Below are 19709 nucleotides of genomic sequence, written 5' to 3' on the forward strand. Positions count from 1 at the left end.
AACTCCCCCAAAAAATTAAATAACTTGTATAACCTTAGTAACCTCATTGCAACGCCCTGTCAACTACAATCAACATCATACTAGCAGTGCTATTATAAAACCAATATGCATACAGTACCTTGCATTTTGGTTACAAGTCATTTTAAGTCTTTTTACAGGAAAACAGTAAAATGGTTGAATCAGTACCTCTGAAGAACAACATAACATCAAGATTGTAAATTCTTGTTCTGTATTTGAAAGCAAACAGGCATTACAAATAAGTTCACAATGTTGTTCAAAATAAAATGCAAGTATTTGAAGGAAAATGAATGTACATTATTATCCGCAATGAACAAATAACTCATGTTCACCAGTTAAAGACCTCAAGATAGAGGAGACCATGTGCCAAGCATCAAAGCAAGTCCACCCATGTAATATGGATGATTTTATAACACTTTCAACCAATGTAAAGTATCATCTTTATGAATTATCACCCAAGTGGTACAACCATAAATCTTAATTGTTTGCTATGACTTTACATGTTCCACAATCTTTCCTGTAAACAAAACAAGCAACAAAATTCACAAGTATCAAATTTTATTTATAACATACTTAAAAGGCTATTTACATTTGCATCAATTAGTAGAAACATTTAAAAACTAAACCATCTCTTTTTTGGTGCTCAAGTCCCTCAGTGCCCCTTACTGTAAACGGCATAATTTATCATACAAAATTATTTATCCCAAATTAGATTATTTATTCCAAACATTATCCATTGATTGAAAAACAGCAGGTTGCAGAGCTCTTAGGAAACAAGGAGAGCATAAAACAAAAACGCACACGAAGTGGTTTGGGAAATGAGTCCAGTCAAAGAGTCCACAATCAAAGCTTCTTCCTCCTCGTTACAGGTTTAGGAAATATGGCATCCATCATGCGTTTGCGGCGTAGGTTCATCCTCAGAGAAGGGGTTTCCGTCTTTTCGGTTCTAGCTATCGATTCGGCGGGACTAGCGAGGGGAGAAAGAAAACTGATCTCAACCGGAGGTGGAGGTTCTGGGGCAGCTTTTGTTCTGTAAAAAGAAAACTGGAATTAATTAGGGTATGATAATCTAAGACCAGAAAGAACAATCACATGAACAAATTGCAATAGTTAGATATTAGAAAAGTTGGACTAACAGATTTGGATAATGCGATTGTAGCTCAGCTTTAACAAGTGAATCGGACTACAATTGCGCAACAAACACCACAAGCAAGGTAGTCTGTATCAATTATACAACTGCACATCTTGTAGTTGATCTCATTTATACTCTGACAGGGAGATTAAGATTGTAGCTTGACAATACAAAAAACCTGTCTTGATTATACTGTGCATGTAAACATTATTATATCACAATAGCAATAGGACTACATGCAACATGGACAATTCACCTGGTTGTCCTTTTCTTTCTGGGCTTGACAACCTCAGTTTCAACTGCAACATAACCTACAGGGCCATTGTCCTACAACAAAAGACATGAAATTTAAAGTGTTATCCAGCTAAAATTAAACAATTGCTTTGGTACTCAAACTTTAAAGGATGCTGGGTACCTCTTTGGATTGAGAATCAGCTTCATCTCCTGAGGCCTTTGTTTGAGGTACAGGAGACAACATTTCTGGAACTTCAACTTCATTTCGTACAGAAGATCCTTTTCTCCTTGCTATAAAGAAAGGATTGCGGATAAATTTAATTGAAGGCACATTAAAGTGTTGTAACTTACTGCAAAGAGAGGCATTACAATATTGACTACCTCTTGTTCTTTTCAGGTCAGCTATAGGAGTAACTGAATCGCCAACAGCTAAAGAGTTTTGTTCAGACACCTTGCTTGCTCGTGTACGTCTACCACTTTCAAGTGACTTGCTTGCATGTTCCTGCATTTCGTCAGACACCACCAATTTAGATTCTTCAATGTCTGCATTATGAGTTTCGTTCAGTGCTGCAGATCTAGTGGTTTTTCTCTTGGCATGTATAATTTCAGTTACAACTGGAACAGTCTCTCCGCTCGCTTCCACATTTTTGAGTCGCTCTACAAGAGCATAAGCATGAAGAGTTTTAGTTTCTACTTCCAAGGGAATCAAATATGGCATTTCTTTGCCAAGATCCTCTCCTTGATTCCAGTGCCGGCTTCTTGTAAGGCGCCTGGAAACACTCTGAAGTTGTGCATCATCAATAACAAAGGTTGCATTGTTTGCTTTTTCTGCAGTGCTGGCCACAGTCTTCCTCCTGATTCTTGGAGGAGTTTTAAAAGGTTGATTTTGAGTTGTGGCATCTTCTGCAGGATCCTGTTGTAAACGTTCTATTGCTAAACCTCGGGTAGACTTGCGAGTAAACCTACTAGGACTACTTTGTGCTTTGGCAGGTTCTTCCATCTCCTCTGGGACTTCTTGATGAGTTTCTGGAACTTCAACAATTGGTGCTCTGAGTTTTCTGGTACTCTGTCTGGCCTGTGTTTCAGAATCATCACTGGGAACAGGGTCAGTGGATAGGGCCTCATCATCATCAACCACTGTGCTCCTGTTTCTTCGGGATCCTTTCCTAGGTGTAGCTTTCTGTGGGGTCTTTCGTGCTGGACTTGCAGGCTTTGATACTTTCTCAGGAGGCATGTCTTGGTCATTCTCATTAGCGCGCTGTTCTGCATCTGCTTTTCTTGTGCTTCTTCTGGGTGTAACAGGAACTTGACAGTCTGGCAGCTGCTTGCCACTCCTCGTAACACGTCTTGGTGTAGAAGGTACTTGAGAATCCATTTGTTCTTCTTCAGTAAGATCTTTCTCCACATCAAGATTGGGTGCAGGGAATGTTACGGTTTTCCTTGTCCTTCGTGACGGGCTGCGCAGCACCTCCTTAGCGTTTTCCAAAATTTCCTCTGTATCTTTTCCAGATCTTTCGACTTTTGTTCTTGCAGGCGACTTGGGTCTTCCTGGTGACTTTGGCCTTGCTGGTGACTTCGGCCTTGCCAATTGTTTCATCGTGGAAAGTTCCTCAAGTTCTCCAGCCAATAAGGGTGTAGTGTCTATTTGGATAGGTTCACTTATATTGTCTTTTGCAATGTTTGACACCTCTGTGTCCAATGCAGAAACTTCATTGACCTTCTCTAAATGCTCTTCTGAAAGCAACACATTCTCTGGCACAGAAGACTCCAATACGTCCCCATGAGGAGGGGTAAGTGATTCTTCCTGAACATCAGCAGGACCCAATTCTGTACTTTCACCATTGGAAAGACCTTTTGTTTCTTGAGAAGTTTCTGCTTGTGGTGTGATTATTTGTTCCACTGTCTGGAGGACCTCATCTGGTTGCTCTTCAACTATAGTGACACCAGTGACAACAGGTTCAATGTCTGATACCAAGTCTTTTACTTCTTCCAATTTGTTGTCTGGAACTTGAACAGTATGATCCAAGATGAAAACCTCAGAGTTAGCTGTAAGCGGATTATCCACATCCTGCGGCTCTTCTGGCTCATGTAGAGGTAGCAAAACTGCATTGTGGTCCAACTCTGAAGCGTCAGGCAGTTCCTCCACATCTGGATCAAGCATAAGCGTGAAGCCGTCCGAGTCTTCTGGCTGTGTACCATCTGGTGCACTGCTGAGGGTCTCTAAAGTGCCTCCATCTAGAAGATGTGTTTGCTGTTCCTCAGCCAGCTCTACAGGCACCAGGAGAGTGGTGGATGCCTTAAGCTCAGTATAACACATAGCATCTTCCTCATCTAGATCTGCAGTGCCAAGGCCAACCATTAGCACTTCCCCTTCACCCTCTGGCATGTCAGTGTCTAGAACCTGCAGAACAAAAAAACAATGGTAGAATTAATCCGTGTACACCACATTTTTAACATTAATAGTACGAACACTGTATCACAGATGTCCTAACCAGGTGCAACATTTTCAGTGCTAATCTAAGTTGCTCTACAAACGTGACAAGATATTCTGTAATCATTACAAGTACAAGTTGGTGTCTGCTTAACTGAATACACATTAACTAACCACATAACATGTATTATACCATAGTTGTATATTACTGCCATATGGACATTACTTTGACAATCTCTAGCTGATAACCGAATGTTTTTTTTCTGTAAAGCTGCTTGAAGCAATATGTATTGTGAAAAGCGCTATACAAATAGACTTGAAAATATACTGCCAGTCATTTGGCTTCCATTTGTCAGGACATTCTGGCCCTATTTTCGGTTTAATATAAAGCCTAAATGCTAAATGAAACTTGTCACATTTCACCTGTTTAGGACAGTGCATGAGATTTTTTTTTAAAGCTTCAATGGGGCACTCACTTTTAGCTGCGCCTCAGCTGTGACCAGTGACAGCACTGCATTGGCTTGATCCTGGAGGTACTGCTCATTTGGTGGAAGTTCCTCCATGTAAAGGGCAGGAGAAGGCTGGTGGTTACTCCTGCCATTACCCTTTACTTCTTTTATAATCTCAACCTCACTTCCTGAGTCCTCCACCTTCTCATCTCCAGAGTCATCTTCATCCTCCGAAGATTCGGCACTGGTAAGCTCATCAGTGTCATTTAAGCTAACTACAGCTATAGGAAAAATTGAGATTACATTTGGATTATTACAATGTTATTTAAAGACATTATCTGTGTAAAATGCTGAATTGACATGTAATTACATCTGGACTCTGAGGTAGCAGATTCTGATGTCTGTGTTTTCAAATCTGCTGCATTCTCTTCAGTGGGCTGAACTTCCTTAATGTCACAAACTGTTTCACTATAGGGTGTACACAATACAAACAAAAGTCATGAAAGGCAAAATGACAAGACATGTGAAACATATGCAATGCAGCACACCAGAAACATGAAGTCGTTAACAAGTACCTTTTGAGAGATTCCTCTGAGACTTCCCTAATACTGGACCGGGTCAAAGATAGAGAATGATCTGAGCCAAACAAATGCTGTTCCACAAAGGCATCCAAATCTACAATATAAATGTTTAGACATTTATTTCCTACCAGTTATTATCTTTCATAACAGAAAACAGGACAGTTACAGTACCATTCAAAAATGTGGGGTTGGTAAGATTTTGCGTTTCAATTTAATAAAATAAAAATAACATTTAATAAAAACTTACTGACCCCCAAACTGTTGAATAGTATGGTGTTTAAGGATTTTTATCTTTTTTTACTACCTGAGGTTTCCATAGATTCCTCTACACATTCTTCATTGATCTCAGGTTCACTAGTCACTTGTTCATGGTTCACCAACTCAACCACTGGAATCTCAGACACAGAGGCCTCACAGATCAGATCTTCTGGTACGGTCTCTGATATCTTGGTGACAGCTGGTTCACCAACAGTATCATAAGCAGCATTTTCTTCCATGGACTGGTTTATAGGCTCTAAAGTAGGAGGAACACTGAGAGCTTCAACAAAAATCAAGGATGTGTTCAATGACTCTTCAGCTTCTGATGGTTCCTGGATCTCTGGATAATCTAAAATCTCAGTTATAGAGTCTAAGCTTGGTTCCTGAACTGGAAGAACAAGCTCTGGTTCCATAACCACATCCGGCTGGAGAACCTGAGCCTCTGAAGTTTCCTTAAGCTGCTCCTCAGTCCCTTCCCTCACAAGATCATTCTCAATATTAACATGCACCTCAAGCTCCTTAATCTCATTATGGCATTCCTGTGTGTCTGAAGGGCTCTCTCCACTGGACAAGTCATCCTTGGTATAATTTTCCTGAGCTACATTTAACTCTTTCTCAGGCAATGCAACAGAGGGTAGGCCTAATTCTGAAATCGTTTTGTGTTCTACAGGAGGCATATGTTCCTCTGAAGTGTTTGGAAGTCTTATGGTGACTTCCCGATCCATACTGTTGTTCGCTTGATGTTCTTGCAGAGTTGCCATAAGATCCTCAGGAGCATCATGGAACTCGAGAGTGGTATCGGATTGATTGGATATGAGACTTGCTTCTTGCCCCAGACTAGGCCGTTGCAAAAGAGTGGGAAGCACTTGTGTGGACTCTGCTGCAGGGATCTCTTTGACAGAGGAGCCACTCTCAGATTCTACATCAGGATTCTCTTTCTCTTCAAAGGAGGGAATGTTCGTCCTCTTTAGATCTTCTACTTCCTCTTCAGCATCTGAATGGTCACTCCAGGCATCACTGATCGTTTTAAGAGGTGGGGAAGATCTCTTAGGTGTATTGAGCTCCCTGTTAATCGAAATCTGTAAAGAATCACAACGATATTACTACTGCAAAAATCTGTTAGATTTTCATTAAGTCTTTTTCCTATGGCAGCTCAACTTAAAATTTGATTTTAGATCTTGAAAAGGCTTTACCCCATTGTTCCAGTGGACAGAGCTCTTGGGAACTTCTGGAGAATCAGCCTCCTCTATGAAGGTAATACGGCTCTCTTTGGGGCGGAAAGGAGGAGTGATTGATCTGCCCGGAGATGCAGAAGGGGTGGCCACAGGAGTGGGACGTAAGCTGCTCCTCAGAATAGATTGTGGAGTGAAGGCTGAGAAAACCGGGCCTGACGCCAAGGCTCGAGCTCTCTAAAATCAAAAAGATTATTACGAGCTAGGACATTTCTTAAAGAAAGAGGAAGTAAATACAGAATGTTTAATCTTTAGTCACAAACATTTCAGTGAGGTTTTGTGCAAAGTTTTAAAACCATAAGGTCTCACCTTCACCACTTGAGGAGTTTGCAGCAAACTGAGCTCAGGAGCATTGCTGACGCTCTTTGGGCCAGCCCACGAGGTAATAGCCCTTGTAGGAGTGCCAGGCAAATTTGAGCTCTCTGGAGGATTCTGGGAAGATGGCTGAACAACTAAATCCAGAAGCCTGGTGACAAAGCAAGGGAAATGTTACCATGCACCTTATTTTGCATTTTGGAAGCAAGCTATTTTCTTTGAATGTGTGAACCTTCCAATTCATTAGCCGCTATAGTTAACAAGTACAATAAACGGTAAAGCTATTTGTGTACAAGCCAGTGTTTGATGATGATAAATAAAAATAATATATGATAAATACGAGTTTGCAATAAGCAGCATAACTGTGTTTGTACAACGTTCAAAATAAGGTGGATAGTGTCTTTTGAGGTATAAATTTATCCCAAGAAACTTAACACAATATAACCAGTATTTATCTGTTTTACCTAGACATTCTTTTGGTTAGCATGTTGATGGGAGTTCCCACAAAAGCCTCGGGTAGATTTGGGGAGGAAGGGTATAGGCTAGGCACTAGCTTCTCTGACTCTTTGGGGCTGTACAGGAAATCCCACAAAACATTCAGTGCAGAAAAGGGTTTAAAATGAAAACATTTCAAAACTTACAAACAGAAAATGAAAGCTGGGAAAAAAACTTTAGTATAGTACCTTTTGAAAGGAGATGACTCGGGCGTGGTGGTGTTCTTGCCAACCCACACTTCCTCTATCTTTGAGAGGACATTACTGATAAAGACTGCTCTGGTCATCACATTTTCAGAGGCTGAACGTTTAGCAACAGTTGACAGAGGCTGGGGTCTTTTAACTAGTGGTGAGAGAAGAGAAGAGCATATTTAAGGTAAATGGCTAACAACTTCTGTCAAGTTCTAACACTTGCATCCCAGTGAGCATGACCATCATCGATACCTTCTCGGTGAATCGTAGCAGGGTGTTGATACGGTTTTGCTCGCTCAATGGCTAATTTCCGTTGAACCCGAGGAAGAACCTTCCCATACTGATTGAGAATAGAGTTCCTTGTGTTTGACCTTTCCTTCATTTTAGGATCCCTGTCAGCCTGAATAAAAAAATATATATATTTAGCATGATAGATAATAAAATAAAAATAATAGCATGAATTTTTTTGTAAATGAAATATAACTTTTAATGACAAAAGTTTAATTAAATGATGAAAATGAAATATGTAGATTATAATATGAAATTGAACATACTGCTAGGTTCAATTTGATGGTCTGGTTGAGTTGAAGGGCAGGCACATAATTTGCCTGCTGGAGGTAGTGGACCATGAGAAGCTCCCGATTCTGCAAACCTCCGGTGTTTTGAAGGAACCGCTCCAAACACTCCTGCATATTTTAATTAAAAACCATTTTTTAAAAGTTTTTTTTTTTTTTTTAAAGTAGTCTTGTGTCAAATGCAGTAAAAATAGTAATACTGTAAGATATCATTACATTTAAAAATTATATTAAAATAGAAATGTATTCCTGTGATGGCAAAGCAGTGTCACATGATCCTTCAGAAATCATTCTAATATGCTGTTTTGGTGCTCAAAAAACTGTCCCCTATTGTTGAACACAGTTGTGCTGCTTAATATTTTTATGAAACAATCCTTTTTTTTTCAAGAATCTGAGTAGAATGTTAAAACGAACAGCTTTGATTTAAAAATAGACAAAGTTTGTCTCCTTGCTGAATAAAAGTATTTATTTTCCATTCCAACAGCCATTAAATATGATATGTTGTAGAGATTTACACACACCTGTTCTAAAAGTCCAAGGGGCAGCTTCAGCAGCTCTTTCATCAGTCCCAGCTCCTGACAGGTCTCAAAGAGAAACCTCATCATCTCTTCCATGTTCAGTTTATTGCAGTGCTGCCTTAGCAAAGCCCAGGCCTCCACAATACACCTGGCCAGCCCAAAACAAACCAAAAGTAAGAGTCTAGCAAATACAACTAAACTCACCCTAAGCTGACATTAATAACATGGTACACTACACTCATACCTGTTATAAAGCAGGACAGAGAGGCAAAGCTGGGCTTGGTTGGTAGTGCACATGGGAGGCTTCATCACATGCAGGTAGCGCAGGGCGATGCTGTGCTTCTGCTGGCACATCAAAGCGTGCAGGACACGCTCATGCTGCCAGCTCCACAGAGAGTGACTGGTGGCTGGGTGCAACAGCAGCTCCAGAGAGCTCTGGGGGAGATAAAAACCATTCAATTCAAATTATTCATGAAGTATCATGTTGCACCTCTGGCATTCACACAAAATGCACTAAGGGTAGTGTTTAAACTGACATAGTTCACACCATTTATAAATCAAGCCAAAAATGTAAGTTTCTTTAAAAAAAATACTAGCATAAGAGTATAAATGAGAAAGAAGCTTAACACTGGTTTGTATACCTCATGATCATGATGATCTAGCAACCACAGGCCTTGTACCAGTTTCACTAATCCAATGGGAATGGCAAACGCTGTGGGAAAAGACTCCACTGATGCCCCACTTTTATTGGGAAATGAATACATCACATCCAGCAGCAAGTAAATAACCTAAGAGCCTGAGTCAAGGAATAATCTTTACGAACCAGCAGCAAAAAGCACAATATTTATGGCAAGCATAAAATGTACTAAAGAAACCCCAAAAGGATACAATAGCATGTTTGACAGATTCTTCAATGTTTTCCAGGAGGTAAATATCCAGCAAGGCCTATAACAGGGACATTCCAACAAAAAAAAAAGAAGAAAATTAAACACAGCTGAGCACAATGTTGTTTAAACACTTTTTTTTTAAACAAGTCTTAACTTACATGGAGTGATGGGGGAGGATAGTGTCCTGATCCACCCTCATCCCTTTTCCAAAGTTCAGTAAGGCGTTCCCCACACTGACTCACAAGCCCATCAATCAGGAGGCAGTCTGCACACCATTTGTCCCTATTGGAAGAAAATTCTTTTTTAATGCCTTATTACACGATACAATTTGACTTGAGTAAGGATGTTTATATTACATTATATAATTATTATAAATAATAGAAGAAATACCAAAAAATCAATGGTGCTTCAGAAATTAAGCAACTTACTTGGCCAGCCTCCTCAGCTCCTCCCTCTGGCCGACGTAGTAATTCTTTATAATAGAATGACTGTAAAAGGGCCTTGATATCTGCAGCACATCGTCATCATCTGTTGACAGAAGAACACAGAGTTCATCATATGCAATGCACAGATTCAGATAAAAATCAGAGTTTAAGCAAAGTTTTGGAGATCATACCAGAACCCTCTGGAAGAAGACCAGTCCGGCAGAACCACAAAACCACTTGAGCATACTGGGAGATCAAGCTAGACACCATGCATTTGTTCATGAGTCCAATTAACCCTGCAGGAAACCAAAAACAGAGTCAGTCATTCTAGATTTTCAACTTCACATATACCAGTGTGATGTCTGTGTATAGTCAGACACCTTTCTGTGTGAGCTCCTGAGCCTCATTTAGCAAACAGTGGAAAACGGTGCTGAGGTTTGCCAGCAAGCGCTGACTGTGCTGTAGCAGCTGCAGTGTCTGGGGATCTGTGAAGTTTGCAGAGCTGTCAAAGAGCGGAGCACCTGGATGCAGAGAAAGCACACGATCAGAACGATGTTAAATTTGCAATACGACCATATTGAGAGAAATGTGTGTAGGAAACTCACATATTTCATCCAGTTCTTCTTTGGTGAGCACAACTTTATTCCAGGCCCACTCCAGTATATAGCGCAGATTGACGGCTGACCCTGGTTGCTCTGCAAATGTGGCAAAGTAAGTACTTTACTATTCAAAAGTTTGGGGTCATTTAAAATTTTTTTTAAAAATACTACTATTCAGCACGGAAGCATTGTATTGATCAAAATTGATATTTATAACATCCCAAAAGATTTCCATTTCAAATAAATGCTGTTATTTAGAAATCTCCATTCAAAGAATCCTGAAAAAGTATTTAACAAAAAAACTATTACGCAGCACAATGAGTTAAGCTTAATAATAAAAATAATATTAAGAAATGTTTGAGCAGAAAATCAGCATATTTCTGAAGGATCATGTGACACTGAAGACTGGAGTAATGGCAGCTGAAAATTCTGCTTTGCGCACACACAAATAAACTAAATTGTGAAATATATTAAAATAGTTATTAAATCGTATTAATATTTCACAAAGTTACTGCATTTACAGTATTTATCGAATAAATGCAGACTTTGTGAGCATATGAAACTTCTTTCAAAAACACCAGCAGTGTAACCAGTGATGAAACAAGTTTTTATAGATTACAAAAGCCTTACTTCTCTCATCCTCACCTTCAGTGGTCCACTGCTTAATACAGCCAGTTATGAGTCCCAGTGAGCTTGTCTCCACAGCAGTGCACAAAATGGCATCAAGCTGCTCTTCCTGAATTCAAATCACAAGGCATTCAATGAAAAAAAGTGCATCACAGCTATAAATAAACATTCTGATACCAGCAGATTAGCAAAAAGATTAGACTAGTGTAGTTATTCCTGAAATATGTTTAATAAAGGGTGCGTTACCTGTGAGAGGCTGGAGGGCTGGACATCAGCCAGACGAGAGGACAGGAGGCCAGACATGAGACAGCGTGAGTATCCATTAGAAATGCTGTCACCCAAACTTGGTGCCACCTTCTTTAAATAGCTCAGGGTCTGAGAGTAAACAGTAAGAGTTTAATGTATATTAAACCGATTAATAGATAACAGATTAATAAAGACTCAGCATAGCCTAGACAGTGGGCCAAAAATCTAACCTCTTTCTGATAGCCAGAGCAAGTAAAGTGCACAATTCCAGCATTAAGCAAACAACTTCCATCTAGATAAAATAGAAAATAAGTTAAAGATTATTACCGGTAAATATTTAATGGAGTTACACAACACAGCCATTATACATGCATCAAATATATATGAAAAACATGTCTTGCCAAAGTTGTAGGTGGTGGGATTGAAGAACTGTTCCGGTGGAGGGCAGGTGTAGGGCAGACCCCTGCTTAGACTGCGCTCATGAATCAGGACGTCCAACAGAGAACAGGGAGCTGTAATCTCGATCACAGAGTCAAGAGACCACACTGCCAGATATGGACAGTTCCGTAAAGATTCGCCCGCTCTGGACAGGTAAAGAGAAAAGGAATTAAATCCAAGCTGTGTAATGTGAAATATGGACTTGAGTTGCATGTCCCTTGCAACATATCTGACTGCATTTACACTTATTTAAACTAAGCATACTCACCTCAATGAATCTGGCATCTGAGCGTGGTACCATCTGTTAATGTCAAAAACACCTACGAAGGTCGACGGCTGGCCTTGTCCATACGATTTAACTTGCCAGCTGAAAACCGACACACTTGTATCAGGAGATGCCACTAAAGAAAGAAAAACGAATGTTATTATAGAAAATGTATGTCAATCAATCCCTCTGCAAAGTATACGGCTTTGGACGTGCAAAAACACCTTCATTCATGCTGTCGTCCCGATCAGGGTGGTGGCGAAATTTTTCTATGGTCTGACAGCTGATCAAACGGGTATTGGTGGCCTGAGCTCTCAGAGGAAACGCTGTACCGTTCAAGTCCTGACTGTAACGCTCCTCACAATACTCCAGACCCTGAGTCAAACATCACACACATAATGAAACATTTTTGGCAACAACATTGTATATTAATATCAAGACTGTGCAACATTCAAATAAATCTATGAAAATGTAGAATCCTACAGAACTCTGTACCTCATAAATAATTTTCCCTGAAGCCAAGCACTTTCTCTCCCCAAAGGCCAGTTGTAATAAATGGAGGCTGACCACATCCCCCTCCCTGCAAAGACAAAATATGCCAAAACAAAATCAGTACAAAGTCAGTAATGGCAATCAGATGATGATGCCGATAGGAGCACATGAAACAGGAAACTTACTGATCCTGTGCAGACTGCACTGCCCACAAATAGCAGCAGTTCCGAGGGTCATTTTCTGGCTCCTGGAAGGTAAATGCATAGACAGGCACTCTGCCACCCTCTAGCTGGGAGTGATATCTGGAGACCAAGAGGACACGTTCAGAAACAAACTCACTGGTGCAGCAATACATTAAAGTCAGGTTGAAAGGGTGGTAGTGATATATGTTTTCTTCCCTATCATTACGGATATCCAAGTGAAACCGATTATCAAAGATAGATTTCATGTAGTGATTGACCGACACTGATTTTTTGACGGCCGATGCCGATATACTACAGAGCAGCACACAGCGAAAATGACATAAATATGAGCTTGAAATCAATAATTTGAAGTTTGTCAATCGTGCATCTCCAGTGAAGCTGAACTCTCCTGTCCGCATCTACAAATGCACACTCAGAACAGAAGATATTACATCTGGATTTGACTAAGTCTGCAAGGTTTGCGAAATGAAATGTTTATTTGACACTCCAAGATGTAAGTAATATAAATGCATATTTTCGCTAAATGTTGAAAGTAAATGAGAAAGTATCAGTGTTTGCCTTTCTATTAATAATAAAACCAAATGTTATAATGCTTTTTGGTATAATGTTTCCTTTTTCTTTTCTTTAATAGTTCTATCTAATAACGTATTAGACCGAAATGTTAAAACCGAGAATGGGAGCGTTGTGTGCTCAGGAGCTGGTGTTCCCACCATCATTAAATTAAAAGACAAGCACGCAGTCAAATAAGTCTCGCTTTTGAATCATTGGTCAAACAAAAAACCTTATCAGTCTATGCCGACGTTTCGGCCTTGACGATATATTGGTCGACCAATAATTTCATGCCTCTTTTAATGTACCAAAACAACCAAAGTCAAGTCAAGCTTGCTTTAAGTCTTTCGCTCACTCTTTTTTGAGGGTCTTCAGGTTCCAAAGCTGCAGGTTGCCATCTGAGAAGCCGACAGCGAGCTGATTGGTGCGTTGGATGTACTGCAGGGCTGTTGCTCCAGTACCTGTGGGGCTGCTGAGCTGCAGACACAGGTGTCTACCCTGCTGCGACACACCCTCCCTTAACCGAGGGATCTCAGACGGAGACTTGTTGACCACCTCCAGATCTGTAGCCAAAGCAAATGAAAATGGTTTGAGATAATGGAAAGGTTAGAATCTTTTTATCTTACTATCACAGTAAAAAGCAACAAGTAAAACCAAGTGTAGCTCCAATCCCAATTAAACACACCTGAACCAGTTAATCAAGGTCTTACTGGGCATTCCTGAACCTTCCAGACAGGTGTGTTGAGACAAGTTGGAGCTAAACTCTACATGACAGGCTATTGAGGACTGAGTTTGGACACCCCTGAACTAAACTATTATAGTTTTTGACTGTTCACATGAAAGCGCAAAAAAAACATGTCCCACCTGAAGCCTCCAGTTCACTTTGACTACAGGACAGGTCATCCAGACAGAGGTCAACCAGCAGAACGTGACCAACGTCCGTTACCACTGCAGCCACACCGAAGAACCAGCGCAGACTCTGATGTAGATGCTGTGTGCTAGCACTGGCCCCTCCGTAGCTAACCAGGGGCTCAATGGCTGTGATCTGTGGAAGAAGCAGATGTTCTATTCAATCACTAGAGCATTCACAGTAGGGTCTTTAAAGAAAAGAAAGAGAAATATTCTATTGCATTTTTAAAAAGTTAATTTTATAATAAAAGGATTCATCCAGCAACACAATCCTGTTTACTCATTCAGGGTTATTAATTAACAAACCTTTTTTTTTTTTGCTACTTAAAAAAAAAAAAACAATTTTTCAACATTTCTGCCACTGGCGCCAAGTCAACATTTTAATTTAGTTTAGTAAACAAAGTCAATAAAAACAATTTAGAAATAGATTTTTTTTTTTAAAATAAAGATGACAAAACTAACAAAAATTTAAAAGAAAATATAAAAACTAATTCAAAATATTAAAAACTATAACAGTATCTCAAACAATGATACTAATAACACTCACTCTGCCTGGGATGACCACAGCCTTGACAACACGGGAGATACCAAGATCATACAGACACAACATGCTGCCCTCTGCTTCCTCCAACCCAATGAGCAGCCCTGTTCGCTTCAGCCAGCAGAAGTCCCGCACAGACAACACTGTGGGCTGGTGCTCCGACACCCCGCTGAAGCGGTAGGCAGAGAAACGCTCTCCAGAAATGGCATGGACGACCTCCAATTGAGGCCCGCAGGCAAGCCAGGACAGTCCACTCTTCCCTGTACACACGAAATAAGAGATGTCAGTGAAACATAAAAGGAAAATTTAATTCTTAAGATAATGCAATTAATAATTCCATTATTAGTTAAATCATCCCCAACATGAAATGGGCTCATGCTTGTGATCAAGACATATCAGTGTAAAACAACTCACCAACAGTAAATCTCCCATGCAGCACAGAGTCGAGCGTAACTTCATCCTCCCCCAGAGCGTCTATCGTAACCTCTGGAAAGCGCAGCAAGCTGCTGGTGACTTGGGCTGCCAGGTCACGCATGCTTACTGAAGAGAGAACATGTGCTAAAAGTCAATCTCCCTGCCCCGAAACATCAGGATTACAATATAATTCAATAAACGGAACAAAAACAGAATGCGTTTTAACCTAGGACAAAAATCATGTTCAAATAACACTCAAAACATTATGGACAAAGAACCCCATACATAACAGCAGTTGTCAGCTCTTTTGGGCCTCCAATGGAGCAGTTGTCCAGCACACTTGTGTTTCCTCCAAACATACAATAAAATCGTGATCATCAAGTGGTGGGTACAGATGAGCTTATAGTCAGAGAGCCAGGGGGAATAAACCCCTACCAAACCATGTATTTTGTGCATAGTTAGGATAAATTAAAAAGCTGTACACCCAATCAAACGCTTTTTACCTGAATATTTTCTCATTTCTTTTATCTGAATGTTAGTCTGTTATTATTGTTAACTAAAGCCCTATTCGGACGGGACTGGTTTTTCAGGGGGACGTTAGAAAAACGTGTTTCACAGACATATTTTGCGATTTTAATCCTGTCTGAATATGTCAAAGTCTGTGTTTTTCTCACACAAACTGTAAAAATATCAGAACAAATTACGTACTATTTTTTAGCCATCTCAGCGGTCCTCTGAGAAATCTAATCCTGTCCGAATGTCTGAGATTGCTGAGGTTGTATTATCCTAAAACTTCTCATGTGTTTTTTGACCTACCTGAACTACTGTTTACGCACCAACCTTCGGCATGCTTTCATTTCAATATGGATGGTATTCTACATAATTTTTTTTATAATAAAATTAATAAATAGAGCCAGAGCCAAATCGCAGAAACTGCGAAGACTACCTATTTTAATATCAGTGTCAGGTAAGATTAAGATGCTTGACTAGATTTGACTGCTCACTTATGCGAGTCCCCTACAGTTGACTTAAATAGGGCTTTTATAATAAATTAAAAAATAAGAATAAATAGTCATTTAAGACATGTACGTTATACGTAATGCAAGCAAGCACAGCACATGACCTTCTGTAATGGCAACATCTAGAAAACACACACTCCCCACCTCTGTAATAAACACAAAGATGTTAGTCTGCAGAATCTTTCATGTTAGTATCGGTACATGAAAACAGGACGGTAGTTGAGTGATACAAATTGTAACTCAAACATAATTTAGAAAACTGGTCCCGTCCAAATAGGGCTTAAAACGAAAACTATTAGAAACTGTGTTGGTCATTGAAATACGGCTGAAATGGAATAAAATGTATATATAAAAAAAAAAAACTAAAAAAAAAAACTTAAACCTTTACGAAAGCTGAAATAAGATGAAGAACTAATTGAAAATTAAATAAAAAAAATGTTTACTAATAAAAACAACATGAGAACAAAACTAAATTACAAAAACTGAAAACTGAAAAAGGACAATTCAAAATATTATTAAGTATTAGTAGTATATAAATAATACTAAAATAGCACTGTTTGGTAGAAAGCAACCAACATGGATAGGACTTGAACAATGAACAAAACTATAAATCAAGGTAAAATAAATAAATACATTACACTAATAAATAAATAAAGAATAAACATGTTTTACCAAACAAAATGAATTCAGTGCAATCAATTGTTTATGATACATTTGGAAAATAAACAAACTCCTTTCAAAGTTTATGGTAATAATACATGTTAAAGTTTGGTTTTAAAGACTTATTTTGGCATACACAATGTGTGTGTTGTTTTCAGGGCTAGCTTGTTTTCGAAGTAAAAAGCAAAATCGCTAGAGGATACTTTAAATAAACTGGTATCAATTAATTACTATGAAATACATAAAAGCAAAAAAATAAAAAATAAACTACAGAAAATAATAATGGGAAAAAACTGAATTATTAGAACATTATTAGGATGCTTGATCATCATAGTTTAGACGCCAAGGTGTTTACATAACTTATGTTTACCAGCCTCAAGAAATGTGGCATAGCCATGATAACGCTATCTTGAAAAAAAACACTGAAAGTCTGTATGTCTAGACTAGGAAAAGGTTTTTCACAAAGACAGCTATTTTACTCTAGTGAAAGTATAGGGATCTATGGAGATGACATGCTTAAAAAAGAAAACATTTAAAACCATTTTAAAGCACATTTGATGATGATATGACTGAAGATATTATAAAATGAAATAACGGCTTACAGTCTGTACAAGTTAAAACCCTTGACTCATGCAACAGTGCCCCCTGGAAAAGGATGGTCATCTTATGAAAACAGACGCAGCCTATAGGACTCATCCATGTGCCCGCGCAGAATACATGTCCCACCCATGCGTGAGACTCACATGGCGAAACCGAGACCTAAAATCGAGCTTTATTCAATACATATTCCTAATAAAAGTCAATACTAGACCAGGTACGCTAACACGGGTATCTGCAGTAATTTCTGTTTCTTTATATTACGATAAACAGGACGTTATGCTTTGTCATTACGTGCACTGCCACTTTAAAATCTTAGCAGCCAACTCATCAAAGTGCATTCAAATACATTCAAATTATAGCTGACAAATACTGCTGTCTTCTCCAGGTAAAATAAAAGCGTCAATCCAGAGAAGTCCCTTGCAGAGTTTACATAAAACATTCATTTTGTATGGTCTGAAAAATCGCCTTTGCTGGAAAGTTTCTGTTCTGTCTGTCAACCACAGCACGCTAGCAACAAAATGCTACTGTTAATAGCAACACATAATACGTATAAAAACAAACAAGAGACTCAAATTCCAACGACGACGGGACATTAATTAATTGAAAAAGCTTACTGTGATGTGCAATAAAGCATGCGTCTCGTACATAGCCGAGTTGTTTGCGTAAATTGAGCCCACGCAGACTGTTACCATGAGCCCTTCAGGTTAGCCGCACAGGCTAACGGTAGCTAACGGTCACAACACGAGACTAACTCTCACAGCCGCTTTTAACACTAAAGAAGCAATTTAAATGAGTGTTAAACCGTCTTGAGCCGCACAAACACGTACAATTCTACAGAATATCCTAATATTGGATAGATCGCTGAAAATGATCACGGACAACAGCGTTGTACCTGCGCGCTGATGACGGCCCTCAATAAGACTGGATATACTTCAAACACGACTTTCGTGGCAACTCTTTTCCGGTCATAATCCGGACTCAGTTCATACGGATAAACTCTCGTAGTCTAGTTGTGTTGAACTTTAAAGCAGTGGCAAGGAGAAAACTTCAATTCCAGTGACTTCAGTGCAAAACGTTATAACTGCCGACTAGTGCTGCTTGAACGCAGGCGCCATTTCCACAGCGCTGCAGAACGACTACTGCGCATTCATCTGCTTCAGCCAAATCCCGCGCCACAAATAGTATCGCGAGATCTTAAGCAGCTGCCCTTGACCAGGGAAATTAGGAAATTACAGGGGTTTTCATATCCTGTCCTTGACTGCACATTTGTTATTGAAATCACTTATTAAAACACGTGAGTGCATCTCTTATAATCAATAAACCATAGCTGTCCAAATAGTGACCTAATTTTAAATCCCACAGTGAAAATAATTAGCTTCCACTCATAAATTCAATAATTAGGTGCTTCATACAAAGTAAATATCTTCATACAAATAAAAACTAACACTTCTAAGTTCTAATAATAATAATAATTAGTGCTGGGCAAAGATTAATCGCGATTAATCACATCCAAAATAAAAGTTTGTGTTTACATAATATATGTGTGTGTACTGTGTATTATTTTTTTGTATATATAAATACACAGACATGCCTAAATATATTTAGGAAAATTTTGTTATATATATATAATATGTATATTTATATATAATATAATATAATGTATGTATAAATATATATACAGTGTATTTGCAAATATTTCTTAAATATATACATGCATATGTGTGTATTTATATAGGCTATACAAAATAATTCTACACAGTACACACACATATATTATGTAAACACAAACTTTTATTTTGGATGCGATTAATCGCGAATAATCTTTGCCCAGCACTAATAATAATACAAATCCATGCACTTCAAAAAGACAGTATGCACATCAAATTGATTTATATCATATAATTTTTACTTGGTGTTTTCAATAATTAGCTATTCTCAATTACTCAGTTTTTGTGAAAATATTCAATAAATAGATTGTGCTTGTAAATGTACCAGTACAGTTTTTCTCAATCGCTTTGGGCCAATTCTCGAATGAGACTTTTTTTTTCTCTCAAAACAATAAGTTCAGGTCTGTAAACAATTAGTTTCTTATTGATTTAAAGGGGTGGTATAATGCCCCTTTTTACAATATGTATAAAAAGTCTCTGTCAGAGTGTGTATGTGAAGTTTTAGCTCAAAATGCCCCACAGAATGTTTTCTACAGCATGTTAAAATGGTCCCTTTTTGAGGGTCAGTAGAAGCGCATCGTTTTGTGTGTCCCTTTAAATGCAAATGAGTTGCTGCTCCCGACACAGAGGGCGGAGCTTCAAGAGCTTGTATGTAGCAGCTCCGATTAGGCAGACATGCACTAAAATGTCAGAAACTGTTCTCTGCCTTTTATGTTTAAACTGGTGTCGGACAATGATG

The 19709-nt window shown here is 38.9% G+C and overlaps 1 protein-coding gene across 1 annotated transcript; it reads right to left on the minus strand.

Moving 5' to 3' along the window:
* Positions 1 to 201: 201 nt before the first annotated feature.
* Positions 202 to 18517, minus strand: ahctf1 (AT hook containing transcription factor 1). Its single transcript, XM_079633212.1, has 36 exons — positions 18196 to 18517; positions 15025 to 15150; positions 14617 to 14870; positions 14025 to 14205; positions 13516 to 13723; positions 12594 to 12710; positions 12412 to 12496; positions 12141 to 12291; positions 11920 to 12052; positions 11615 to 11796; positions 11444 to 11505; positions 11214 to 11342; positions 10986 to 11076; positions 10347 to 10436; positions 10122 to 10262; positions 9933 to 10037; positions 9745 to 9844; positions 9475 to 9598; positions 9318 to 9374; positions 9071 to 9217; positions 8674 to 8864; positions 8433 to 8577; positions 7891 to 8022; positions 7589 to 7736; positions 7334 to 7487; positions 7115 to 7222; positions 6645 to 6801; positions 6297 to 6512; positions 5150 to 6182; positions 4840 to 4939; positions 4635 to 4732; positions 4292 to 4545; positions 1766 to 3785; positions 1566 to 1675; positions 1407 to 1477; positions 202 to 1048 (listed from the first exon to the last, which is right to left on the minus strand). The coding sequence occupies exons 2-36, from the start codon at positions 15143 to 15145 to the stop codon at positions 862 to 864; spliced, it is 7602 nt and encodes a 2533-aa protein (XP_079489338.1). The 5' UTR covers positions 15146 to 15150; positions 18196 to 18517; the 3' UTR covers positions 202 to 861.
* Positions 18518 to 19709: the final 1192 nt, after the last annotated feature.

Source organism: Phoxinus phoxinus, assembly GCF_949152265.1.
Source record: "Phoxinus phoxinus genome assembly, chromosome: 13".
Classification (NCBI taxonomy): Eukaryota; Metazoa; Chordata; class Actinopteri; order Cypriniformes; family Leuciscidae; genus Phoxinus; species Phoxinus phoxinus.